Source organism: Alternaria arbusti, assembly GCF_024043155.1.
Source record: "Alternaria arbusti strain BMP 1465 chromosome Unknown scaffold_18, whole genome shotgun sequence".
NCBI lineage: Eukaryota > Fungi > Ascomycota > Dothideomycetes > Pleosporales > Pleosporaceae > Alternaria > Alternaria arbusti.
In genome coordinates, this window is record NW_026249958.1 from 422,578 (window position 1) to 447,935 (window position 25,358).

General features: G+C 52.1%; 13 protein-coding genes across 13 annotated transcripts; 6 read left to right on the forward strand and 7 right to left on the reverse strand.

Moving 5' to 3' along the window:
- Positions 1 to 85: 85 nt before the first annotated feature.
- Positions 86 to 1,313, reverse strand: LAP1 (Leucine aminopeptidase 1; the record flags this gene model as incomplete). Its single annotated transcript, XM_051450272.1, has 2 exons — positions 86 to 1,063; positions 1,122 to 1,313. The coding sequence occupies 2 exons, from the start codon at positions 1,311 to 1,313 to the stop codon at positions 86 to 88; spliced, it is 1,170 nt and encodes a 389-aa protein (XP_051298660.1).
- Positions 1,314 to 1,727: 414 nt separating this feature from the next.
- On the reverse strand, positions 1,728 to 3,132 carry J4E86_009771 (uncharacterized protein; the record flags this gene model as incomplete). Its single annotated transcript, XM_051450273.1, has 3 exons — positions 1,728 to 2,592; positions 2,641 to 2,855; positions 2,908 to 3,132. The coding sequence occupies 3 exons, from the start codon at positions 3,130 to 3,132 to the stop codon at positions 1,728 to 1,730; spliced, it is 1,305 nt and encodes a 434-aa protein (XP_051298661.1).
- A 1,241-nt stretch (positions 3,133 to 4,373) lies between these two features.
- J4E86_009772 (uncharacterized protein) lies at positions 4,374 to 5,632 on the forward strand (the record flags this gene model as incomplete). The annotated part of the gene is made up of 5 exons (XM_051450274.1): positions 4,374 to 4,494; positions 4,551 to 4,610; positions 4,664 to 4,938; positions 5,043 to 5,213; positions 5,282 to 5,632. 5 exons carry the CDS (start codon positions 4,374 to 4,376, stop codon positions 5,630 to 5,632), a joined length of 978 nt encoding a protein of 325 aa, XP_051298662.1.
- A 675-nt stretch (positions 5,633 to 6,307) lies between these two features.
- Positions 6,308 to 7,172, forward strand: J4E86_009773 (uncharacterized protein; the record flags this gene model as incomplete). The annotated part of the gene is made up of 2 exons (XM_051450275.1): positions 6,308 to 6,593; positions 6,643 to 7,172. 2 exons carry the CDS (start codon positions 6,308 to 6,310, stop codon positions 7,170 to 7,172), a joined length of 816 nt encoding a protein of 271 aa, XP_051298663.1.
- Positions 7,173 to 9,098: 1,926 nt separating this feature from the next.
- On the forward strand, positions 9,099 to 10,385 carry J4E86_009774 (uncharacterized protein; the record flags this gene model as incomplete). Its single annotated transcript, XM_051450276.1, has 2 exons — positions 9,099 to 10,329; positions 10,357 to 10,385. 2 exons carry the CDS (start codon positions 9,099 to 9,101, stop codon positions 10,383 to 10,385), a joined length of 1,260 nt encoding a protein of 419 aa, XP_051298664.1.
- Positions 10,386 to 10,622: 237 nt separating this feature from the next.
- J4E86_009775 (uncharacterized protein) lies at positions 10,623 to 11,189 on the forward strand (the record flags this gene model as incomplete). Its single annotated transcript, XM_051450277.1, has 2 exons — positions 10,623 to 10,746; positions 10,810 to 11,189. 2 exons carry the CDS (start codon positions 10,623 to 10,625, stop codon positions 11,187 to 11,189), a joined length of 504 nt encoding a protein of 167 aa, XP_051298665.1.
- Positions 11,190 to 11,354: 165 nt separating this feature from the next.
- Positions 11,355 to 12,313, reverse strand: J4E86_009776 (uncharacterized protein; the record flags this gene model as incomplete). Its single annotated transcript, XM_051450278.1, has 2 exons — positions 11,355 to 12,005; positions 12,056 to 12,313. 2 exons carry the CDS (start codon positions 12,311 to 12,313, stop codon positions 11,355 to 11,357), a joined length of 909 nt encoding a protein of 302 aa, XP_051298666.1.
- A 477-nt stretch (positions 12,314 to 12,790) lies between these two features.
- On the reverse strand, positions 12,791 to 14,254 carry J4E86_009777 (uncharacterized protein; the record flags this gene model as incomplete). The annotated part of the gene is made up of 1 exon (XM_051450279.1): positions 12,791 to 14,254. One exon carries the CDS (start codon positions 14,252 to 14,254, stop codon positions 12,791 to 12,793), a length of 1,464 nt encoding a protein of 487 aa, XP_051298667.1.
- Positions 14,255 to 14,916: 662 nt separating this feature from the next.
- J4E86_009778 (uncharacterized protein) lies at positions 14,917 to 16,210 on the reverse strand (the record flags this gene model as incomplete). The annotated part of the gene is made up of 5 exons (XM_051450280.1): positions 14,917 to 15,358; positions 15,413 to 15,561; positions 15,694 to 15,843; positions 15,897 to 16,001; positions 16,055 to 16,210. 5 exons carry the CDS (start codon positions 16,208 to 16,210, stop codon positions 14,917 to 14,919), a joined length of 1,002 nt encoding a protein of 333 aa, XP_051298668.1.
- Positions 16,211 to 17,290: 1,080 nt separating this feature from the next.
- Positions 17,291 to 18,250, forward strand: J4E86_009779 (uncharacterized protein; the record flags this gene model as incomplete). Its single annotated transcript, XM_051450281.1, has 3 exons — positions 17,291 to 17,357; positions 17,414 to 17,836; positions 17,892 to 18,250. The coding sequence occupies 3 exons, from the start codon at positions 17,291 to 17,293 to the stop codon at positions 18,248 to 18,250; spliced, it is 849 nt and encodes a 282-aa protein (XP_051298669.1).
- A 186-nt stretch (positions 18,251 to 18,436) lies between these two features.
- On the reverse strand, positions 18,437 to 19,742 carry J4E86_009780 (uncharacterized protein; the record flags this gene model as incomplete). Its single annotated transcript, XM_051450282.1, has 7 exons — positions 18,437 to 18,449; positions 18,612 to 18,927; positions 18,980 to 19,099; positions 19,164 to 19,217; positions 19,270 to 19,453; positions 19,502 to 19,589; positions 19,639 to 19,742. 7 exons carry the CDS (start codon positions 19,740 to 19,742, stop codon positions 18,437 to 18,439), a joined length of 879 nt encoding a protein of 292 aa, XP_051298670.1.
- A 1,637-nt stretch (positions 19,743 to 21,379) lies between these two features.
- On the reverse strand, positions 21,380 to 22,932 carry J4E86_009781 (uncharacterized protein; the record flags this gene model as incomplete). The annotated part of the gene is made up of 3 exons (XM_051450283.1): positions 21,380 to 21,508; positions 21,557 to 22,409; positions 22,472 to 22,932. 3 exons carry the CDS (start codon positions 22,930 to 22,932, stop codon positions 21,380 to 21,382), a joined length of 1,443 nt encoding a protein of 480 aa, XP_051298671.1.
- A 1,703-nt stretch (positions 22,933 to 24,635) lies between these two features.
- On the forward strand, positions 24,636 to 25,271 carry J4E86_009782 (uncharacterized protein; the record flags this gene model as incomplete). Its single annotated transcript, XM_051450284.1, has 3 exons — positions 24,636 to 24,836; positions 24,910 to 25,177; positions 25,231 to 25,271. The coding sequence occupies 3 exons, from the start codon at positions 24,636 to 24,638 to the stop codon at positions 25,269 to 25,271; spliced, it is 510 nt and encodes a 169-aa protein (XP_051298672.1).
- Between the last annotated feature and the right edge of the window lie 87 nt (positions 25,272 to 25,358).

Here is a 25,358-nt window from a genome sequence, read left to right on the forward strand (position 1 = left end):
CTGCAAAACCGCTGGCTGTTCGTGCAATAACTACGAAACATCCATGTCGACGGCGGGAAGTAAACGTTGTCCTCCTTCATCGCCGCTAGTCAAACTTGGCAAAAGCAAGTTCATACGCCAGAGCAAGCGTCATACGCGCGTGCTGAAGCATATGGTCGAAGCTCAGATACTCAATCTTATCTTCGGTTGTGTGTATCTTGTTGTCGCTATACTTGAAGTCGGACTCAATGACGAAGGCTGACGGGTAGCCGGCTTTGGACGCGCTGGCGTGATCTGAGCAGGCGTAACCGCACTTGGTCAGAACATACGGAATGCCACAGTAGACAGTGATGATCTTTTTGATGAACTCGGTGAGACCGGGGTCAACGAAGTCAGTAATGACACCAACAGACTCAGGCTCGCCCGCGTCCAGCGTCTTCTGGACGTAGCCGGTCATGTCCTGCTGAAGCATAGCCTTGACCTTGCGAGCCTCCTTCTCGTAGGACTGGAAGATGGCCTGCGATCCCAAGAGGCCTCCTTCCTCAGCAGAGTACCAGTGGAACTCAATTGTGTTGTCTGCCTCGCCCTTGAGGATCTCTTCCGACTTGAGGAGTACGCGCAGGGCTTCGAGGATAGTTACGGTACCGCTGCCGTCGTCGTCGGCGCCTGGGGCGGCCAGGAGAGCTGGGAAGAAGAGGTTGATGCTGTCCTGGTGAGCGCCGATGACAATTGTCTTGTCGCTCTTGCCAGGGATGGTGGCGATGATGGAGGACTGGCCCCATGGGTGCGGGAACGCCTTCACGGAGGCCTTGACAGCGCCTGCATCCGCAAGAGTCTTGTTGACCTGGCCAAGGAGCCATGCCGAGCTCTCGACTCCGTATTTGGACTTATAGTATCGCGTGTGGAAAGAGGTGAAGGTCTCGAGATGCTCGCGCATGTTGTTCTTCTCCAGCTTCTTGAGCAGGGGAACGATGGTCTCGTTGTGTACAGGCTTTTCTGGGAACTTGACGCTCTCGGTCTTGAACCGGCGATCCAGTGTGCCGAGCTCTTCATTGTGCGTGATGTCGAAGAAGTTAATGTTTTGCTGTAGCATGTCAGCGGCAGGCTCCACATCGTCCACTGTCGGTGCCGGGTGGCCATACCTTGCGTAGCTCCCATTTCTCATCCTCTGTAACCCATCTTGTCTCACCCGGTGACAGCTCGATGAGATACTCGTCTGGCTCGATGATAGTAAGCTGCGGCTCCTGCAGGACCGCCTGGGGGTCCTTGGGATGCGAAAATGCAGCTGCAAGGGCTGCAGTGTACAGAGGTAGTAAGATCGTCGTTGACTTCATGTTTGCTGGAGTGTAGATGGTAGCAAGAGCTGTGATAACGTCAATGGCAGCTGGCACGGTGGCTGGGTTGACGCGATGATGCCGAGATAGCGGCGGAGCTGTCCTGTTTCAGCCAAGCGCGTAGATCATCCGTCACGAGGTCACGCGTCCGGATCCAACCTTGGAAGGTTCTTCGAAGCCAGCTCTTCATACTTCACGCTGCATATTCAGCGCTACTTCAAGCACCACTACTATCTCTCTAACAACTAAGCTACAAGTCTATGGTATCAATATCTTCTTCCGCGTCGCATCTATTTGCAACCAGCCGCGATCAATCCCACCCGTGCACACCCGGGCATCCTTCACCTGTGATCTGCCAACGCCGCCACCAAACAACTGGATCGATTAAGTCACCATAGCCACCCACCGACCTGTTCAGATGCGCAGAAGACAGAATATGCTGCCTCTTGACGTCGCACACAGTTCGTGGTTCGGACCCGGAAGCTTTTGTTTTTCGGGTCGAGTTTGTGGAAATGACTCCCTCCCTACTGTCATGGATTGTGCGCGCGCTTCAGGTTCTGGCGAGGGCGCCTGGTCTGCATGTGCCTCTACCTGTTGCTTTTGTTGCTCATTAGGCTTCCCAGGAGCGCTCTCGTGTTTCAAGTTGTCTTGCACTTTCCTTACCGCTTTCCGAAAGGCTTTTGCAGGATTTGGCTGCTCCATTTTCACCCATTCCAGTTGACGTACAGGGATACCCGACGTCTTGCAGGCGATATGCAATTGTCGGGCAAGCTTGTCAATCCTGACGTCGTCCAGGTCTCTCGTTCTCAGGGATAGTCTTAACAGTAGGGAAGACTTCTCGGCATCCCGTCTCTGGAATGATGCGTCTCTTCTGGTGTTGGGATTGAGGCGGTACAGGTCGATGTTCCGCGTGAATCGTTGGAGGCGATCCCATGTGAGTGCAGCATTGGATGCTCGTTTAGTGTTGATCCTCTCCCAGAGCTTGATGACGGAAAAACTCTCTTCTTTAGACTCCTCGATCAGTTCTTCGAGCGAGTCACAGAAGGCCGTAGTAAACGACTTCTCCCCAGGCTCATTCGTGTAGCCTTCTAATGTCGATGCTGCCAACAGCTGGTATGCTCTCAGCTCGGTGCTTCTACCCTTGACGGCTGCAGTACTAGCGCAACAGCAGTCTAGGATTGACAGCACATCAGCCGTGGCAAGGGTGCGTAGAGGCTCTTCTGCTTGGCCCCAGAAAGCGACTGGTGCGAAATTACCGGAGACACTCGATCCTTCTGTCCTACGCCCTGTCAGCCTCGCGCAACTGACCCGGGTCTATTCAACTTACGCGGATAGCTCCAGGTTTCGGACGTTGCCATCAACAACTTGGCTACCGTGTCCTGTGTAATAAACGATGAGAAGATTGTCCTCATCATCATGTTTGTGCACATGCTGAAGGATCTCGAGGTTGAACGCGACCTGGGGGTTGCGAGTGTTCTTGATATTCGCGATTGTGACCCCATAGCCAAGGCCTTTGGAGAATAACCATTTCAGCCTCTGAACCTAGACAGCATGTTAGTATCAGTCTTTCGTATTGACGGGCAGTATAAGTCACCTCCTTGTTGTGCCCGTCTTTGAACTCATCGATGCTTTCATCCCACCGGAGGATGAGCACTTCAACCTTACGGTATCCATTCGGTATGTCGAGCGCATTATTGGATGTTTTCTGGAACAGAGTTCGCCTTTCCGCTTCACGCTTGAGTGCCACTGCATCATCGCCAGGACGCAGCAAGGCTCCGCTTTGGGCAACGGTAGGGGAGTTTTGACGTGGGAGGGTCATTGGTGCAGGGCTTTGACCGGCATTGACACATGTTGCGTGCACCTGTCGTACACCGGACGGGCGTGAGGCTGTCATGACGAGAAGGCTTCAACTACTGGGAGGTACAGCAGGAAGCCGTGGCCTTATTTAATCCTATCGCGCACTTCGCTGCGGCAGCCCCAGTCGTTGCAAAGGTCCTCGTGTGGCTGTGTACATCCTATTCAGCGCAATCGCCCATCATCTATGTTGAACAGCTCGAACACATGTTCGTCTAGTTTACCTATCGGTTTGCCTTGTTACCTATTGGCTTGGGGAACCTTGACGCGACCCCGCTATCGTCCTCCGGCGCCACCACTTGGTTCGCCAACCGCAGCGTAGGTCGACCCTCCTCTACGACCCAACGCCTCACGTTTGATTCGACAAACGGAGATCATGCGGCTCAAATCTTGGGTTGAAGGCCCATCAGCTTGTGAGGTCTATGATTACCCGCAGGATTGCCTACATAAATTGCTTTGTCTTGAGGCTATGTTATAAGAACAACGGCAGTACATAAGTCTGCCTTGCTGCCTCGCTGTCTCGCTGCCTCGCTGCCTCGCTGCCTCACCATCCGCAGACTAGAGAGTCTGTACACAAGACGATTAGGCTTTGACACGAGGGTACTGAATGACTACTATGTCCTCCCAGGTAGGTCACACGAACCCCTCCATCCCATGTAAGATCTGAGTGGCTTCACGCTGACCGGAGTCCTCCGCGTTCCCTTAGGACACAGTGACGGAGGGCGAGCGGAAGAAAGCCAACGTGGCGCGGGACGAGAATGCCGAAGAAGTGAGTCGGCCCCTGCGCTGCTTGTATCGAAAATAAGCTGACCAGTCTCGCAAAGCGTGAACCAGGCTTCAAAGATGGAGAAAAAGTCAAGATGAAAGTCACAGAACCAGTAGTAAAAGGCGGCACGAGAACATTCTTCAAGACATTCACGGTCGCTGCGAGCCAATGCCCTGTTAGTTCGTGGAAATACCAACTTTACTATGATGGCGTATTGCACGCGCAAGGAGCCTGGTTTCCCGAGGATGACTTGAGGGCTGCTTGAAAGTCCTCTTCACCGGAACGCTAGCGTTTCCCAATGAAAAGGCCTGCTTCCATAGTCAGCTGTCAGATCTCAGCCTGATGTAACGACCACATTGTGTTAAAGCTCCAGTCTCTCTGCGGCTTCTGTCAAGCAATTTTGCCCATCTAATGAAACATTGCGTGCTTTTTTTTTCAATATGCAGCCCTCCACTCCTTTTGTCGACGTTGAAAAATGTGGATCGGATAGCTCAAGAGATGCTATTATCGACGTGGACATCACCAGTCGTGCAGTCACGCTAGTGAACAAGGAGGCAATTCGTTCGTGCTCCGCCTCATCGCAAGGTCTGATGTGCGGTATTAATACAACTGACTAGGTCCAAAATTGTCGCGTGCACAGATCGACGCAGAAATCAAGACGACAAAGACCATACCGTGTAAGCTCCGCCACTCAACTCAGCCTTATTCTCATTGCTAACTCTTTAAGCAGTACAGGAGTACCCAACGGGCTACCCCCTACAAGCGGCTTTCCAGTCGAGTGAATCCAGCTGGTCCATCTATCGCGGGTTCAGTTACCTACACGCTCGCGTCATACTCGACTTGCAGGACGAGCTACGTTGTTTGGAAGAGGATTTAGAAGAGGTAGACCTAGAGAATGAAGGAGAGGATCGGCTGCGGTCTCGGAAGGACGATCTTAGGTTTGCGAAGGATCAAGGCATAGTCAGCCCTCGTGCTAGCCTCCTAGAAAAGATCAGGAGCAAACTCGTGAGCTACGGTCGGTTGTTCACCGTTTCGCCTTGCATCACGTTTACTAAGTCTTGCATGTAGATGAGATTCTCGTCAAAACTAGAGAGCTGAACGCTTTCCAGCGGCCATCCAACCGCGACTACCGCAGCTTTCGCACATGGTTCTGGAACAAGAAGCCGCTTAGCTACGAGCTAGAAGAGCAGTTCATCAAGCGTAAGGAAGACCTTGTTTCACTCCGACACGGTCGCGAATGGTCCGGTTTCGACGGACTCATCGAATCCTGCATCCAGAGGGTACATTGTCGCCTCGTCCAGGTGAGTCGTTCCCACCCTTTGCAGATGTGTGCTAAAAGACAACGTAGAGGGTATTCGCAACGAAAGAACTTCGCGACAAGACGAATGACGAGCATGTTCACTACTACTCTCAGTCTCGCATAAAGAAGCTTGTTGGGCTGATCATTACACTCATCATCTTTATCCTCCTGGTACTCCCGGTTGTTGCCATGTACAAGCTGACATCGGTGGGTGATCGTAACTCCACCTTCGACGCCGTTGGGATTCTGGTTGTGTTCACATTGCTATTCTCTGCTGCCATGAGCTTGCTCACAAAAGCGAAGCGACATGAGCTTTTTGCAGCCAGTGCCGCATACTGCGCCGTCCTGGTCGTTTTTATCAGCAATTTCAGCAATGATGGAAGCCGTCAAAGTGGATGAGCCCGTTTAGACAGTGGGAAGATGAGCAGCTAAATTCCTTTCATTTCTTTTGTCACGGATTTATCTAGGATGTGCCTACTGAAGGGTTATGCTCGATCCCTGTGCCAGGTGCATTCTACGCGTGCGCGATGTAGATTATCGTATAGGGTATAGTCATGGGGAAGCTCTTTCCAACATGTGTTCCAGTGGTAGGCAGTAATGTAGAAAACGCATCAGTCGCCCTCGGTGTATTCTTCATCCAGGTCGTCTTCGATACTGGCTTGTAAACGAATAAATGGTTGAATACGCGGCTCAAATGGAGTGTTATGGACAACGGGCTAACTCCGGGGTCGCGGATTGCCAGCTGTCCAACATCCATGTCGGCGGCAACGTCATCACCTCACCGTGCGATCGACTTATCACATCTACTAGTGATGTTTGGGTACCAATATTTTTCTCAATGCAGGTATTAAGCTTACGCGTGGTGTGATTGTGTGCGATGCGGGGGACTTTAAGTCCGGGTGACGTCTTCCTAACTCCGGGCGAGGAAGCTCACCACCTGGGCAGATTCTTCGGGTGCCTAGGTATAAAGAGGAGGACAGAGCCAACGAGCCAACGAAGAAACGGTGGTATCTTGTCCAAAGATATTTCGGATCGCACCAGTATACGAATTTGTATGACGACACCTGACACAAAATGGCCGACTCTTCAATCGTCTTCATCACGGGCGGCAACACTGGCATTGGGTACGAGACCGTAAAGGCTCTGTATGCTTCACCACAACCGCACACCATCCTGATGGGTAGTCGCTCTCTCGAAAAAGCCGAAGATGCCATCTCCAAGCTCAAAGGTGAAGTCTCAGAGGCCAAATCAGATGTCGTCCCCATCCAAATCGACATTGAGGACGATGCGTCGATCGAAAACGCATTCAAGAACATCGAGAGCAATTATGGTCACATTGACTCGCTGATCAACAATGCCGGTATGTGCTGTTCTCTGTCTCTCCAATGCGGCAGACTGATGTGTGGTAGGCGGATCTTTTGATGGCATCATGCGCAAGGACCCTAGCCCCAAAGGCATTCGCGCAGCTTGGGACAGAAGCTACTCCCTTAACGTCACTTCCACCCAAGTAGTGACCCATCTTTTCGCGCCCCTATTGATAGCCTCCAAACACCCTAGGCTTCTCTTCGTGACTTCTGGTCTGTCTTCCCTCGAAACCTCTTCCAGTAGCTTCAATTCCAAGCTCATGAACGCACCGCCGCCAAAGGGTTGGCCCAAGCCACCATCCATGGCCCAAACAGCTTATCGCTCGAGTAAGGCTGGGATGAACATGATGATGCTAGACTGGACACAAAGTCTTAGCGTCGATGGAGTCAAAGTCTTTGGCATCAGCCCCGGATTTCTGGCTACGGGATTGGGAGGCATGGGGCCGGAAATGTTGAAGAAATGGGGTGCGGGCGACCCAAGTATTGGGGGCGTGTTCATCAAGGATGTTGTGGAAGGGAACAGAGACGAGGATAGCGGCAAAGTTATCAACAAGGATGGTGTGCAGCCTTGGTAGCTGCGCTATCTGCGGTATGATAGGCCGTCGGCTGTCGCACAACATTCGCAGATCTACTATTCTCGGTATCAGTCCATGGTTTGCTAATTTTCAGCCCCCAAATGAAGACGGTCCCTATGCCAGTATTGTTTTCATGGGAGCACCCTTTCATTCTCTGGGGCTATTTTAAATCGACCTTTCGTGCATGTGTCGACTCCTCCTCCGTCTTCGTGTTACAGCATAGCTTATAATAATATGCATGATGCTGTGTATCCAGGGAAGGCTGACCCATCCGCAGGCACCATTGTCACGGCGTCCAAGGCCTTTGACCCTCATGAGCTGAAACTCGATGTAATTGTGCGGTGAAGAAGCCTCCCAAGATTTACCACTGCATTAAATCGCAGGTAATGTGGAATATGTTGCCCATACAGTTGACGTCTGTATCTTCGTGTGGGAAAAGCAGTGAGACTTTCGCTGCTCAGCCTTGTGCCTTCGTCCTCTTATCTCTCCGCGTTCCCCGCCCCCACTTCGAAGAGCACAAACCTATGATCTTAGCTCTGGCCTACTACCCAATACGGCTAATGCTATCATCGCAACAAACTGCGCCTCGTTGCAAGTCGCTTCTACCTTTCCAATGGTTCGTTCTACACCGTGGAAGCATCTTAACGACAAGTATGTTCGCGCAACCGCTCTATCAGACGCTATCTCGTCCGTTAAATATAGAAGAGACAGCAGGTAGCAGAGTTATGAGCTGCATTGCGTACTTTATCGTGTTCTGGCGATGCACAACTCTTTACAATCTGCTTCGATAGCTAGACACATACCTTCCACAAAAACACTGTATACTATTACCAATAACCTACTTCCAATCGTTAACAAGACCCTGTATATCTATTGTACATCTCCAAGATAATATTCGTCACCCTAAAACGTCACCTAGATACAATGGCATCCGAACACGAGTCAGTTTACCTTGGAGTCTGGACAAATTGGTCTCATGGCTCGATAGCCGGCCTCACACTCACGACTACTCTTCAAAATGGCGGTCTGCTCATCGCTTTCCTTGCGCTGTTCACTACGTTTACTGGAACCTGTTTCTGGACCATCGTCTCATTCGCCATCCATCAGAACATGAGCCGAAAGATACCACAAAGTGCATTATACCACCAAAAGCAAGCGATACTTCGCAACTCCGAGACCAGTACAGCGGCTTTATGGAGACTATCAAGAATGTCTTGGGCCTGGCGGAAGGTGGTGGTTCCGCCCGCTTTACTCAGATCGGTGTCATTACCACTAGTCCTCAGCTTAGCGACCTTTTGCGCTTTCAGCACAGCCGGAGTATTCTCTTCGCGAGTAGCCACTACGAGGGGTGGCGAGGTTCTTCTCGTTGGTGACAGGTGTGCTACGTTGAACAGTTCCCTGTTCACCGGACAAAACTACCGCGTAGCTCAATCGTATATTGCCAGTAGGACCAGAGCGAGCGCCAACTATGAGTCAGTTTGCTATAGGAAGTCGGGGTCAGCAGATAGCTGCCGCAAATTTGTCCGAGATACCCTCCCTGTGACGGTCACGACTGGCATTTCCTGCCCCTTCCCGGGCAAAAACAAGATATGTCATTCTCCGACAGCGGCCCTCCGTTTGGATTCCGGGTTCCTGAATAGTCACTCTGATCTAGGTATCAATTCGCCACCTTCCTCAAGATTTCTCTATCGAACCGTTAACGAATGTGCCCCAATACGCGGCGAGGGGTACACATACAGAAATTCAACGCAACCCCAGTGGAGTGTTCAGTTCCTGTATGGACACTATAATGAAGGTTTCTGTGAAAGCAACGACCTTGAGTGCACTCTTCAGTTTGCTGATGCGAACACTCATCGAGGACCTTTAGGAAGCGAGTACTCGGTTTCGTAAGTCCTTCTCGTCGATCAAATACTTCTACAACTAAACATGCGTACAAGTGCCGTCACACGCTACAACGTTATCAACAACGACGAAGTCTTTTCAAACGATGCCTGGCGGCCAATCCAGGAACTAGAAGTTCCTGACGCAGACCTCGGTGTGTACTTCCTTCAGATGAAGGATATCAGGTATCTCGAACCCGTCACCGACTTATGGTTTGAAGCTCTGGACAAGGTGGTCAACCGCGGTCAGAAGTTTGGGAACCTGACTTCTTACGCTACCGAGCTGCCAATCAGAGCACTAGCATGTGCTCAGCAATACCAGTTTTGCCGGCCATCCTTAGAAGAAGTCGAAAACTGTACGCCGCTGAATGGCATATTTGAGGCCACAAGAATAGCCTCCTCAACACTCTTTCCACAGCCCAAAGATTCTGAGAGATTCCTTTGGTCCTTACGCGCCATCAGGGATATGGCCGGTGGCTTCCATGAACTCGTCAAACAGCTCAAGGGCGGATCGCTTCTCGCGAGTGATTATGTCTCAGATAGTGGGCAAGGTGGTTTACCAGACAATCAGTGGGAGCTGGAGCTGGAGCATTGGTTCAAATTCACGATGGCCGACTTACAAAGGGCCATACTCGACCAAGCGACCGGTCCAGTTGTCCCAGAGGCTGTGCCATTCTTTTCAGCGCCCACGTCTCCGGAAGCACGAGCGCTCTGTGGTAGTCAGAAGATCCGAAGTGATTCCTATACTTCGTTCAACGTACTCGGTCTTATATTAATGTTTTCCATCGGAGGCCTGATTATGCTTATCGCTGCCTGTCTACCGTCTGTCACTGCCCGGTTGCAGCGGAAGAAGCCATTTTCCAGTATCGAGTGGGTCACAAACGATACACTGCAGCTACAGCGGCTTGCACACGAGGCTGTCGGAGCCGGACAGTGGCAGGGCGCATGCAATGATTATCCGCGAACGCGAAAGGGAGATCTTCTGGCAGTAATCGATATGTCCAACAAGGAACACCCTGTGCTCCGAGCTCCCGCAGCGGTCGAGATGGTGAAGGATGCAGAGCAAGCCGAGGAATTTCAGGACGATGAACGAGGTATGGAGGAGCAAAGAAGCGAAGGAAGCGTCGAAGAGCGAAGCGAGGGCCTCAATGTGGCAGGTCCAAGAGAGCAAGGAAAGGCGGAGTCGCAGAGGAATGACTCAATCCACGAGTCTTTGCTGAGTGTCGAGATCCCGCGCGTCTCCTTGGAGCTTTCACATCGCTTTGCCGCTGAAATATGTTAGTGTTCTTATCAGAATTCGATAGATGTGGGAATCATGCAAACCCAGAAATGACGCGCTTTCCAGTCAGAGAGCACCACGAAATCTCATGGTGTGAGCATGCTGATAAACGCAGGAGCAAAACGGTGCGCGTAGCAAAGATGCCACCAATGCAAGCGCAGAAGATGACGTGACGCGTGCCTCGGCTATAGAGCGTTATCGATAAGGCACCCTCTAGCCTGGTACCCTTCACCATTACAATGCAACTCTTTATAAGTAAATCGCATACCCTCCAAAATATAAACCATCCAGATGCCGACCACGCGAGGCCAAAAGCGCGACGCAGAAATGGAGGCAGCCCTGAAACTTTTTTTCTCAAGCCCGCGCTTTGCGGTCGCCGGCGCGTCTTCCGACCCACACAAATACGGACATAAGAGTACGCTAGAATATCCTCTCCCAGTGCTACCTGGATCCTATCATCTCTAACACGATATCGCAGTATTCGCTTGGTATCTCCAGCACTCCCTCCCCGCAACGCCTTTGAACCCGCGAAGCCCGAGTGTTACCATCTTGAACCGTGCTCACGCCACCGTGCCCTCGCCGACTGCTCTCCAGGACCCACCAGCATCCAGCTACTCCCTGTCAGTGATTACGCCACCTACAGTGACGAAGCAGTTGCTCAAAGAGGCCAAGGAGGCTGGAATTCCTGCTGTATGGCTTCAGCCTGGAAGTTTCGATGCCGAAGTTCTAGAGTACGCGAAAGCTAACTTCAAAGCGGCGATTGGCGGCAATGGTGGTAGAGGAGGAGAAGGGTGGTGCGTACTTGTTGACGGAGAGGAAGGGATGAGGTTAGCCGGAAAAGAAGCGTCGAGACTCTAGTACCGCGAAGGTCGACCGAGTAGGATGTCTTGCTTCTTAAGCTGGCTGTCCGAATTATTACGATAATGTTTACGATCGATTGAGATGTACTACAATTCATAATAAGAACATATCATGTATTTGGCTAAGTCAAGTTTGCCATCCCACGTCTACATTCATTGTCCTTCAGCCTTTCCTCCACGAACTCTCCGTTCCAAGCCAAGTCTCAAACCCCTTCATCTCCGGATTCATACTCTTGCACTCCTCAATATCCGCGCCAAATCCCTTCTCGCGAAACCAATCGAACATGTACCCAAGCTCTTTCGACATCCAGCACAACGCCCCGGCGACAGATCGGTACGTCATCGGAAGCTTTTCACCCGTCTGCTTTTCGAAGATTCCCTTGAATTGCTGGAACGAAAGCGACTCTCCTGCTAACGACATACCCTTGTTTTGGTATACCGGAGTATCGTGTTTGAGGAACGCTTGAGCGGCGAAGAACCCAATGTCACTAGTACTGATAAGTTGTAAAGGTTTCTCCTTTGGCAGCTTGATTGCCCAACTCGTTGTAAACACCTTGCCGAAGAAATCTGGAGTCAGATTCTCGTAAAATGCCACAGGTCGCAGTACGGTATATGTCATGTTGCCTTTCCTGGATTCGGAGAAGAGGTGTTGCTCGATATTATGTTTCGTGATGAAGTGGGGGACGGTTGTCGGATCCGAGTCTGATTTTGCACCGCCTCGATCCGCGGAAGAGAAGACGAAGTGCGATACACCGTTCTTGATAGACGCATCTACAAGGTCCTTTCCTTGCTTCTCCTCATTCTTTCCGAGCGCCTGTAGAAGATTCAGCAAAGCTCGACTATCATTGCTGGAAACATGCTCACCTGAACACTAAAGACTCCCCAAATGGGCATCTTGGTGGACTCTCTCGCTGCCTTGAACATCTCGTCGGCTGTATCGAGGTTTCCAGTGATGAGTTTGATCCTCGACGACTTCTTTTCGAGCTTCTTGGAGGATGACGACTGGGCGTTCCGGGTGACTGCTAGGATTTCGTAGGGTGCGTTCGCTTTGAGCAAGGCATCAACGACTGAACCACCTTGTTTACCAGTCGCACCTGTGACGAGGACTGCTTTGAGAGCCATTGATGGCTAATCGGATGTTATTTAGTATGGTCAGGAGAAAGAGAAGAAGGTTGCGACTGTGTTCGATTGAGAGTTGAGTGATTCTTGCATCTTTTATGGACACATCGTTCTGCCATGTCTATTCACATATGCGAAATCCAGCTCTGCTTAGTATTGCTCGTACACATGGTGTTGCGCACCGCGACTGTGCGAGTCGGCGGGTTGTTCGCCCGCTTCTGGCAGCAGCTGAGACGAACGCCGCTGATTGGTGTTCGGCCTTCCGAACAGCGAAGGCGAGGCGGCTTACGGGATCGATCTGCCCAACTTCTATCCGGTCGCAGCTCCGTCGCATCGTTCAAGCAATGGATGCATCAATAATTGAGTGACTGTTCTGTGACTGGTCGCACATCCAGACGCGGAAAAGGGTATATATCTGCTAGCAAAAACGATCTCAAGTTTCCCGACATGGCGCGCATCGCATCACCAAGCCAAAGACATCTACATTTCCTTCGCGACGGCCTCCAGGGACTCCTTGAAGATGTTACAAGCCTGGCTCAACTCCTCCTCGCTGATGGTGAGTGGCGGAATAAACCTCAGCACGTCAAACACCGAAGTGCTGAGGAGAAGCATGTCTCGCTTGACGCATTCCTGCACAATCTTGGGTGCAATTTGTGGCTGGCTCTGAGCATGTTGCGCAGCAGTATTTGACGAGTCGCGTTGCAGTTCTGGGTTTGCAAACTGGACACCGACCATGAGACCCGATCCGCGAACATCTTCGATCAAGTTACCGGCCTTGGTGCCAGAAGCTTTGAGATCACGGAGGAACGAGAAGATCTGCTTGGAGCGCGCGGCGACATTGTCCAGGATCTTCTCCTCGTGGAATGCTTTGACTGTGGCTGTTGCGGCGGCGCATGCGACTGCGTTACCCGCATATGTGCCACCCATGGATCCTGGTTTTTGGAGATCCATGAGCTTCTTACTGCTCGCAATACCGGATAGAGGGAACCCGTTCGCAATGCCCTTTGCGAAGATGAGAATGTCTGGTCGTACGCCAGACTCCTGCACGAACCACATGTGTCCCGTGCGGCCCATACCAGACTGGACCTCGTCAGCGATGAAAAGGACGTTGTGCTCGTCGCAAATCTGCCTGACGCCGTGTAGGAACTCGGGTGGTGCCGGGACATAGCCTCCCTCGCCAAGAACGGGCTCCAGAATGATAGCTGCGGTATCTGCGGGAGACGTCTGCTGCTGCAGTGTAAGCTTCAATTGAAGCAGTGCCTGGCCCACGAGTTGCTCCTTCGGTGTGTCTGGAGACATGCCAAACTGGCTGTAGTATGGAAATGCTGACGCAAAGACGCCACCCATCAGAGGTCCATGACCTTCGCCGTAGATAGTTTTAGATCGCGTCATCGAGGCTGTCGCGTTCGTGCGGCCGTGGTATGAGCCCTGCATGACGATGATGTTCGGCTTCTTCGTCGCGGCACGGGCAAGTTTGACGGCTGCTTCAACGGCCTCTGCACCCGAATTCCAGAAGAAGACGGTATCGAGCGATTCGTGGGGAAGTATCGGAATCAGCTCTTTAAGAAGAGCGATCTGTGCGGAGCTGAAGCCAATGTTGACTTGGGCGTGTGTGATCTTGTTGCATTGTGCCGCTGCGGCAGCGCTGACTTTGGGGTGGCAGTGACCAAGGTTCACAACACCAATGCCGGCCGTCATGTCAAGCAGCTTGACGCCCTTGTCCGTGGTGATGAATGTGCCCTTTCCATCTTCAAATACATGCTTGGTGAGGCGGCCAATGCCCTTTGCAATGTGCTGTTCGCCAAATGCTGCTGTATCCATCTCGGAGGACGCTGGTCGTGTAGTAGAGAACGGTCGTCGAGGTGTTGGGGCGTGTCGCGGAAGAGTGGGTACGAGGTTGCGTGGAGCTGACAAGTAGCGTCTGGACATCGTGGCGGCCTTCATTATGTATCGTGGGGATTGTGCTACTGCTTTCGACTGCCGTGTAGGTCAAAGTGGTGGGGTTTCGGGTTGAGGCGGCCTGACGTAGCTAGCACGCTTATCGCCGAAACTAGACGCCCTACACGCGTTCTTATGACCTTCACGATCATTTGCGACGGCCAACAACTCACTCACTTCGCTTCTACTAACTTCTTTAGGTAATACAAGAGACCGTCTGCCAAGACTTCTTACTCAACGACAAATTATCTACACGCCCCACACGCCTGAGATATTGTCTAGTAATCGGCCTGCAGCTGTTGTTTGAGCAGAACTTTCCTGTTGCTAGGATAATACTGATGCCTCTATCGAGCCAGCGGCAAATACACAACCACACATAGCAACTACGCCGAGGTGCACTATCTGGGCGGACTACATAGGTCTACGGTTCCCGTTCGAACGTAGAACGTACGATCAACACAACCCATGAGCTTGGAAGACACCGAGATCTCTCTGGTCTAGCTGGTGGTTCAGATATGAACCTTCTCCGCAGCCGTCACACGTCTATCCTGCACTTTTCCACGCCGGCTCTGATAAGTGTACAAAGTATATCATGAGTCTACCGCGTTCGCTATCACTACCTAAGACTCGCGCTCATTTCACTATGTTCTCATCATAAGCAAACAGTCTCAGACGTTGCTTCCCTCCTTACGATCCCAAGCCATAGGCCCCGGGTCTCGAGGACCTCCAGCAATGACCGAAGTTACTGTGAACTTCGTCTCCTTTATGATATTCTTCTGAGAGTCTCCATCACTATTATCGGCCTCGTCGTTGTCGCCCAAGGTCTGGAAGGTGTCCATGGCTATCACGCGGGAGCGCGAGGTGGGCTGCCGATTGTTTATTCCAGATTGGTATGCTTGTCCGCCAGATGCAGCAGGAGTATTGGAGCCGGCAGATACCCTAATGCGCAGGGATAGGAGAGGGCGAAGAGGAGGTAGCGAACCGGCGATGAGGCCAATGCCGACTTCGGTCAAGGACCAGAAGCCGATTTTGCCCGTACTGTACATGAACTCGCCAGGGTCACTGTAGAGTGTGAGGTACTTGAGGCGGACGATGGTAGCACATGAGGCACTGAGTCAGGATCAGTTCTTGATATCATAGCATGAGGGATCGTCAAGGCCTTACAAAGAAGCGAGCGCAAGCATGACAGCAACTGAAGCTTTCACAGCTCCCTTCATCTGGACATTCCAAAGCAGAATAGCCGGCGTGATCGAGAGACTAAAGTCCGCAGTGATCTCGATGGCCGAGTAGAACAGACTGACGTTGGTATTGAGCTGAAGGTTGCAGGTGCCATTAGATTCACCCCATAGCGTGTTGATCGGATGGCCGGCAAAACGTTAGCGACGATATTTCCTACTTGTGGAACAAGTCAACTCACAGATGTTTGCAATTCCTATGCAGAAGACTAAAGCAGCAACCATGGTAGCACCAATCAGCGCCCATAAAGCCCACGTGAAGAAGCGACGACCAACAGCGATGCGCAGAAGCGCTACTGCAACACTGATCTTGACGAACATGGCGCTGACTGCGTAGAAGTACTCTGCGATGTAAAAGAGCTGAACACAGTGAGTGCGGAGTCTATAGCATTTCGTAGATAGGGAGTATGTACCTTTGTTCCTTTGGATATTGTCACCGTGGGCAGCTCTCGTGCGAACTGTCCAGAGCCATAGTGACAACAGACGATGCAAAGAGCAGCTGTCACTGAGAAGAGAATCTGCAGCGAACTATCAGTTGGCTTATCCCATGCTGGTGGTGCTGGGTACTTACAGTTCCGACGAGCATGAAGTAGTCATCCATGCCCCACGCTTTCCTCCACATCCGTACCCCGACTCTCATAGAGAAGACGATCCAACTCAACACGAGCAATATGATTGCGCAGTACAACAACGCCACTCCATCTCTGGCCACTTCGACAGTCGTCATGTTCCTTGCGTAATGTAGACAACCGTATCAGAGATCGAGAAATGAAGCAAGCAGATGACGAACATGACACCGGTGGCAGCTCGCCGGATGACATATATTGGACGTTTCATCTCTACCACTGTATCACAGGAGAACCCCAATTTTCTGTCGACTCATGTCGTGGATCGTGAGCCGTGCAAACAGGGCCCTCGTGTTACGTCCTAAGGTCGCGGGCGCTAGACGTAAAGGGCTTCGTCTAGATCGGATCTAATGTGTCAACTACCCGCGGAGGATGCCCTCGGGAATAGTTTAGTGTATAGGACTGCCGCGTGGTCCGAATTGTTTACGTTTTCTCCGACACCTTGCCTGTGGAAGCGAGCATCAATGGAGCATGGTCCCACTATGGGCTGCGGCGTCGTGAAGATGAGCTACCCGCATCAAAGAAGCCTTATGCGTACCAGACTTGCTATCCATCTAAATCGTCGAAGTACCCGCGAGGCGTTGGTGACCCCTAGTGACCGGTACATGGGTGGCAGGTGTCGTGATTTTCTTCCCCTGTCGGGCCGTTGCTAGCTTAAGTGGGTCTTACAGCTGGTCCGCCCATGGACGCGGTTCCAACACTGGCCGGCGCCACGCTCAGACTGCCTGATTAGAAAATGTTCGTCCCAAGACGGCAGCAAAGTTGGGTGGTCACCTGGTTCAGGCGATTACCATCGCGCTTCGTATCTTGACTGATAGATGCTCAGTCGCGCGAGTGTGTTGCGATGTTGATTGAGCAGCTTCAAGGTCGCGGTTGGGTTGCCACGAGCGGAATCCTTCCCTGCGGATGAAAAAAACGGGCCCCGTACGAAGTCCCTCCCGAGCTCGCTGTGTTCCTTGTAAATCTCCGGCAGCTCCTCAGATTTCGTTTGAGATGATGTTTCTGGGCCCAGAACACGGGTAGCCTCACAATGCCAGCCCATGACTGTTCCAAATCAGTGCGCTCTTGCATGAGCTCGAGCTGATGCGCCGGGGCCCCGATTATGTCTGCATATTATCCTCTTCCTTTCTGTATTTTGCTGAAACTTCCATCTGTTTACTCTCACCATACCTAGCTCCGCCATGACATCGTTCCAAATCCAAGACTCTGACCTGACGGGCTTTCAGGGCAAAGTTGCCGTCATAACAGGTACCTTGATTCGGCCCAATCAACTTTCAGGTTCCAGAACACTGACAATGCCGTAGGTGGGTCGTCTGGTATTGGTCTCGCCACAGCAGAGCTACTGCTCTCTCTAGGCGCACTAGTTGTGACTGGTGATATTCAGGCACCACCGGCGTCTGTGGCTGACTGTCACTTCGTCCAAATCGACGTCAGGCGCTGGAGCGATCTAACGAAACTATTCAAGGCCGCGAAAGAAAAGCACGGTCGTGTTGACTTTGTGTTTGCGAATGCTGGAATTGGGCCACGCGCAAATTACTTGGCTCTCGAAGTCGATGAGAACGGTGACCCCAAGGAACCAAACGATGACACCTTGGACATCAATCTGGACAGTGTTGTCAGGACCGTGACACTCGCTACCCATTATCTGAAAGGCCAGGCCGAGGGGGGGTCTATTGTCATCATGGGGTCCAGCACCGGCTTGCATCCCGTCCGAGCAGTTGATTATTGTGAGTAACAAGTTCGTCGATCACGTTTGAATCTTCCACTAACAGCACGACTCAGCGACGGCCAAAGCGGGTGTTCTAGGCTTTGGTAGGAGTTTCGCGCTGTTGGTGAAGGCTGCCGGTCTGCCTATTCGCGTCAACACTCTCGCCCCTTCATGGACGGCAACTCAGGTCTTGCCCGATTTGAAAGGTTTGCTAGATGCGGTTTCGCACAACTGCCAGTCTACTTCAGTCGTTGCCCGAGCAGCGGCCTACTTGATGGTAGACAAGTCTCGTCACGGAGACCTCATCTTTGCCTGCGACGGAAAATACACAGAGATCGAGAAGGCTGTGCTTGCGCCAGCATATGCGACTATCAAGGGAGACGGATCAAGCGACGATGATGTCCTGGCGAAGGTCTTGGCGCTGGGTAGCTAGACATCCGAATGAATCAACGAGCAAATTCTGAAGTATTGAAAACGGATTTGACATGGATGATGTGAGTTGAACGATTGGAGAACCATAATCTGGAAGGGGGACGAACCCCTGCCAAGACTGTGACTGCTATACCCCTTCGGGTTAAATCGTCACTAATGATGTCATGCTGGCCAAAACCGAAATCACTTATTCCCGAGGTCTGCTGTGTTTCTGCTTAGGCATGAACTACTATTTGATGTGACCGTCACGAGCGATCCGAGTCTAAACACACTGACTGTAGTAATCGCCGTTGGCTTTGCACGTCGACCCACTCGCACAGCCTGTACATCCACTATAGGTTTTCCCGCCACACTGCCCATACTTCGCAACTTCGCATATGGGCGCAGCTGGTACTGTGGGCGTAGCAGATGCGCTGGTCATGATGGTAGTGGGGGAGGCTGTGGCTGTGGGTGCAGTGGTGGGTGCAGCAGACGGCGCGGGCGCAGAACCGCTTCCATCCCAAACAGCAGGGCCAGGGACAGGATAAGTGGTTGCTTGCTTGGCTTCAGGGGAGTCAATGTTGAAAGCAATGCCAGGCTCTGTTCCAGTGTAGGCGCCCGGGAAAGAAACGAGCGCTGATGCGGGAGGAGAGGCTGTACCCGATCCTGTCACGGTGAATTGAGCGCACTCGGGATAGACTGGAGAGTATCAGCTTGAGCATCGGTATGGCAATGTGAAAAATTGGCTCACATTGCGGGTTGTTCGCCTGATGTACAGCGATGAGCTCATGACGGATCAAGTAGTCACCTGCTGCAAGTGTAGCCGGGATAGTGACTGTGGCATAGAGAGTGTCGAGGATGGCATCACCTGCTGCAGAGGTAGAGGTACGAAGTCAGTGTTTGTCTCACATGCACTTCGTACCCTCACAACTTACCCCAGATGCCGGAGTTTTCAGTCCCGGATATGAGGCCTTGCTCATATATCTTAACTACATCGCGGTCCTGTTAGAGATGTAGTCCACTTAAGGGATGTGTACTTACACCACACTTTACCAGCTCCATCGAAGCTGTCACAAGATCCCGGACATTTGGCCATGTATACAAGAAGAGAAGTCGGCCTGTGAGTCCATTGCTTCCAGTGTGTCTTCAATTTGGCACCAGCGGCAATGGTGCCAGTCATGCCTGTACCGAGAGCGCCGTTGTTGTTGCAGCGGATGTTGACTGTCTAGAATAAGTGAGCTTTTGGTTGATGTACGCTTTTGTAGGGTCGTACTGAGAGATCTTTGATGTACATGGGGTCGTAAGTCGAGTACTGTCGCTGAATGGACTTTTGACCTGAAGCTGAGTTGTACGGTGACCATCTTGGAATTGTCAGTACATGGGAAGAGTGCGTGTGAGAAGGTGATGTACCCTTGGTAGGTTGTGTCTCCTACAATATACTGATCGACTCCTCCATGAGCGGTCGCAGTTGCAACCAAGGAAGCAACCGCCGTCAATGCCGTGTAGAACTTCATTATGATGTTGTAGAGCAAACTAGAGGGACCGATATTAGATAGCAAGTCGATGCGCAAAGATGGGCGGTGGTACAAGCAGAGAGTGCACCCTCTCATATACTTTCCGTTTGCCCCCGTAAGCCACACCAGCGCGTATCGCGTGAGGAAACCGGGTATTGTGTTGCCTCATAGAGGCAAATTCCCACGCGTACCATAGATTGATGTGTGATAATAGTCCATATGCTTGGTCCGTCACAGCCGCATGGCATCTCGACCTCTAGAGGAGTTTGTGCGACCGGGCCAGATCTGAGGAATACTGCATAATCCGATCAATGGGCCAATGGTGCGAAAAAGCACGTTCGACTTTTGTGGTAGTCTTAACGGAGCAGACAGCCGTTGGGGGAATGCATAGATGAAGTGCGCAGGGGTGTAAATAGCCGGAGGTCACATTTCGCGGGGAAATCGGTAGCGTGTGCCCATGACTTGAATGCTTGTATATGAGGTGTGGGTCATCTATAATTTAGGATGATCTTGATCACACATGGCCGCTGCTTGTTCGACCCTAAGATATGAAGCTCAGAGCTTGAGTATCTCATCGGGTTCGTTAGCGACAGCATCACAAGGGTTGTGAAAATGGGCTGCACGCGCAAAGTGTAGCAAAGACCTGAGTGTGAAAGTATTAGTATACGGTACTGATTTAAAGAGCCGCTGGCTGGAGAGAAGACCATACCTCGCTTATGCATGGGTGGTCAGAACACACTACGTCACGGTGGGGTCTGCTATGTGTGGTCATTCAAATGAATCGTGAGATGTACGGAGCGCCCGGTCAATATAGACCCATCGAATACGCTGAGCCGAACGAAAACCTGGTCGAGGGCCTTAGCCATATGTATAGCGTGTCAGCTCCAGGCTGGACCTGCTCGTTTGGCGCAACAGGAACTGTGAACAGTGGGCATGATTTCGTAACAGCATATGTCGTCTTCTTCGCTGGTAGAAGCAGACGAAAGGCCAGATTGGAGTGATGGAAGGATTGTGGAGCTAATCTGGTCGCCTGACAAGACGATAGAGTGTTCAATAGCGTGATGCATGGATGCCCACCGTCAGATAAGCATTCACATCTCGCGGGACGCTATACTGAACATAAAGTCAGGATGAATAGATGAAATCTGATCCGAGCGCCAGGTCCGGAAAGAATTGCTCAAGCACATGGCAAGCGCCTAGATGTATCGCAGCTGTTGCCCCGGGTGTGCTGAAGCTGGACTGTCAGTCGCTGTCCATGTATTAACAGAGTCGTGAACCAATGTGCGAGAAGGAATTGATAATAGAGAGAACACTTTTATGCAATACCTAGTTCCTTCACCCGTAATAGTGTGTTCCGAGCCACTCATATGTGCTCAATAGCCAAAATTGCAAGACAAAAACCAGAACGACAAAGGGCACGAGAGCTCAAGCCGAGAGGTACGCAGACCCTGCCTTTCCCACTTCCTCAGTAGCCAGTAGATGCATCGCACCATATATACCTTTTGGTGAGATGTCGAAAAGATGTGTGACATCATCGGCCAGATTCGAAGCTGCTGTAGATCGCAAGTTTCCAACCAGATGCTCATTTCCCATAGACAGTCACCTCGTCTTTTGTACCAGGCATGCGCCAGATCGAACTACTGTAAGTAGCAATTAGCGTTGCGCTCTTGGAGCGTGACAAGGAGCTCGTAGAAGTCCTTCCTCCAGTCAACGCACTCAAGGTACTCCCACCAGAGGCGAAGTGCAGGCGCCTCATCCATATCAGACTGCAATCGATCAGCTTTGAACTACTCATACAATTCAACATGACTTACCGCGTCAAACGCCTCAAGGATAGACTGCTTCTTGATCATAGCGGTCTTCATGTTGGCCTCACGCTCCCACTCACGAAGCTCTTCAACGTACTTGCGCACGTCTTTGGTCAGTTGCTTTGTGAGCACAACCTCCTCCTCAGAGTCAACAGTGGTTTCGTGATCCGGTGCAGCGAAGAGACGGCCGCTGTACTCCGGCTTGCGAAAGAAATGCTTCTTGAGTTCTTCGGTAACCCACTTCTCGCGCGTCGATGAGGTGAGCTCTTCAGCCCAGTACTCCTTGACGTATTGAGGTACTCTAGCCGTCATGGTGTCATAGTCCAGCTTATCCGACCAGCGTGTCTGCGAATAATTGCCGTAGTACATATAGCGCTTTCCGACGAGAACGAACATGGGCACATCCTCGTACGAGTTGGAGTCTTCGTCAAGTAGATCGCCGTATTCTTCTTCTGGGGCCTTGTTGAAGAAGGCAGTGAGCTTTGCACCGTGGTTGCCAGGCGCCTTGGGCAGGTAAGGCTCATTCTTCGGATCGAGCTGGTAGTATGTACGATTCTTCAGCATGCATGGACCCTTGCCTGAGACGAAACGCAGGCCAGGTGACCAGGAAGCTCCACCCAAAGTGTTGGCGAGGAAGTCAGGATGGAACGTGACGGTGGCGTTGCCTGTGGAAAGTTGACCGGAGAACGCGGGCAGGGTTGTAAGATGGTAAGGCTTCCACGCTGCATCCAGAGAAACGCCTTCGATGGACAGGGCGGGATCTTGGACGGCAATTAGTGGTGAAGCAGGTGGGCTTAAAGCAGGTGTGGGGATCTGCTTGGAGACGACATCGACTTGATGAGTGTTGGTGGTGCGGGTACTTTGTCCTTGTCAGCTTCAAGTAACTCCAAAACTCGTCCATGCATCTAAGGATACACTCACACTTGGCCATTGGTAGACTCGAGCTTTTTACCTCGCAAATGCGGAGGCAGAGATGTCTTGATTGTACCGCTGCTGGTGTCGCTGGAAGTCCTGAGATGGGGAGGTGTACTGCTGTTCACCTTTTGTACGTCAGCGCCACCGTTTACAGATCCCTGAACCTCTTCCTTAAGTTTCTCCAGCTCGATCCCGAACTCTACGGCGCTTTGGTGTGATTTCTGTACATCCACCTCTTGGAATGGGCCAACATGTACCGGCCAACCGCCCTTCTTGAGCTTGTCGACGGACAATGAGAGGCCATGGTACAACTCTTGGAGAGTGTCGATGTCTGCGCGTATCTTTGCATGCCCCTCTTCCAGGTTGAGAGTCCTTGCCTCCAAGTATGGAGAAGAAGGGGTGCTCACCTGGCTGGGCGCGCCGTGCCGAGAACCGGTTGGGGCGAAGTTGTTGGCCGCGGGATTCATCGTGTAGCTGATGTTGCGGAACCGCTGCGAGTGTTGGCCGTGAAGGACTGGATCGCGATTAGACATTGTACTACGAAAGTACTAGACTTCTCCAACCAGGATGACTTGTAGCTCTGGGGTACTCGGAGTTGTTGAGACTGCAGGAAATTGTCAGCTTGAGGTGGATCTAAGAGTAAGAGGCTCAAAGTCTTACCGTAAACCGATGTGCTATCGTTGTGAGATGGTGTGATCAAGTGAGACGTGCTGGAAGTTATATGCTGGGGACATATAATATAGAAAGGAATGGAGGAGGGACGGTTGGAAACCTCAGAAGACTTCTTTATATAGGCCGCAGATGAGAGTCGTGGATCTGGGAAACAGAGGCGGTGGCATAGCGGCAGCTCTCTGCTGTCTCAGGTAAAAGAGATGAGGTTGCGGTGATGCCGGGGTGGTGGTGTCTGCAGACGAGAATGAGGTGAAGTTCATCCCATCGAAGATACCGGTAGGACATTCAAGCTTTGTGCCATTGCGTTGATCACGCAGAATCTTGGGAAGTGTTTGGCACTATACACATTCCCCACGGCGCTGGTGGGATGTCGCTGGGCACCAGACATGTCACGTCTTACCGAGAATGTGGTTGCTGCTTTGCACTCGAGTGAAAGTTTATCGCAGGTTCTATCCAGGCCCAGAGTCGACGTGGGCGTTACTGGACTCTCTAAGAGTTTGATGCTTGTCAAGCACGTATCATCTACCTACCCTTACAGTCAGACTATAGCACTAGCTTCGCGCCTCGACTGTGCTCAGAATTGACACGGATTTATCTCAAGTCTAATACCTACGCATTGGTCCCCGTTGGGTATCGAATTGAGCTAATCGTGAGAGGCGGGTACCTCGCTTCCGAGCTCTTCCCGACTCCGTCAACATCTTCTCTTTCCCCATGCTCTGGCATCCACTCGCAACGACGTCGGCAAAATTTCCTGGTTCTGTGGCCCTTCGCTTATCGTGGTTCCAGTCTGGCTCTTGGTACCCCACGCTCACGAGGTCGACGACTACGCTGCAGAGATGCGCGTCCAAAGGCCAATGACTACAAGTCTTACTTTCCGCCGAAGTGCTGCTAGATGTTGAAGTCGATGGGGCGCGTCAGAAACGCGCAGCTGCGAGGTCAACTGTGGTTTCACGGCCCGAAGTCCGCTCTCTTCATATCAGGCGCAGACTCAGGCATCAATAGGCCTATGTGCAGCATCGAGTTGTATCTGCGAGTCGTCGGTCGGCGCACATGGACAAGTAGCTGGTTCCGACTCGGGGTGCACTACGCGCGTGACCGGGATTGATGGTGAGGGGAAGCCGCGGAGCGACACGCGACGTACGCGACACAGCGTGAAGCAGGCGACGGCACCAGGCATGCTCGTCGATTCCGTCGGAGGGATAGAACGACAGTTTTGTTCAAAGACGAAGTATCATGGGACGAACATCTCGTCGAAATTGGGAGGAGCTCGCGGTAGATGGCCTAATGCAGGGGAAGGGGAAGGAGGACCCTGACCGAGAAGCGCGCCAACGTCATTGCGCGCTTGGGCCTTGGCCGTCATTTTGCTCTCCATCTCGCTGGCGACCAGCACTCGACCACTGCATGCTGACTTTGGCCAAACACGGACAGGCCCATCTACCTTCAGAGTAAGCGCCAGCATCGTTCCTTCTCTGTCAAAACCCGCCATTGGTCCTCCAGCATGCCGCCCAAACGCACCCAAGCCCACGACGAGGCGCACACGTCGCTCAAGGACAAACTACAGAACCTCCAGGGCTCGAACGCGCGGGGCGGTCGTCGCAACGGTGGTGCCGGCGCGCTAAACGGCAGCAGCCTGAAGGAAGTGGACAATGCCTCTACCAACAGTGGCCAAACGTCGACCGATCTCAGTTCGTCAGGAAACGTTCGTCGCGCCCTCACTCTTTCCCCCTCACACGCCTGCGCCTTCCATTGCTAACACGCCCTCGTCGCAATAGATCAAATGGTCATCGCAAGACCCCTCCGTTCTCCAGGGCTACCGTAGAGCCTACCGACTCGATTGCCCGTCAAGCTTCAAGAACCCGCTCAGCCACGTCGTACTGAGCCAGGGCATTGGGCGCATGTCTCCCACCATGGCGCGACCAAAGGGCAAACGACGTGTTCAGAAGGACCAGCTGGGTATGGCGGTCAAGAAAAGCTTCAACTCCCAGGCTGTGACAGAGAGCGACGTGATTGTCGACTGGCTCTACAAGTCGAAACACCAGGGTACGCATTGCGAGCATACTCCGATACCGTGACTAGGCTAATTCATAACACAGACAACGAGTTCCGCGTGCGCTTCGCACCCCAAAGGAAGTGACTGGGTCACTCGCGCCTATACATCGCTGCATTTTCGACTTTCTTCGACGATACCCCTCTTTGGCACGATAGCCACCACTTTTTTTTT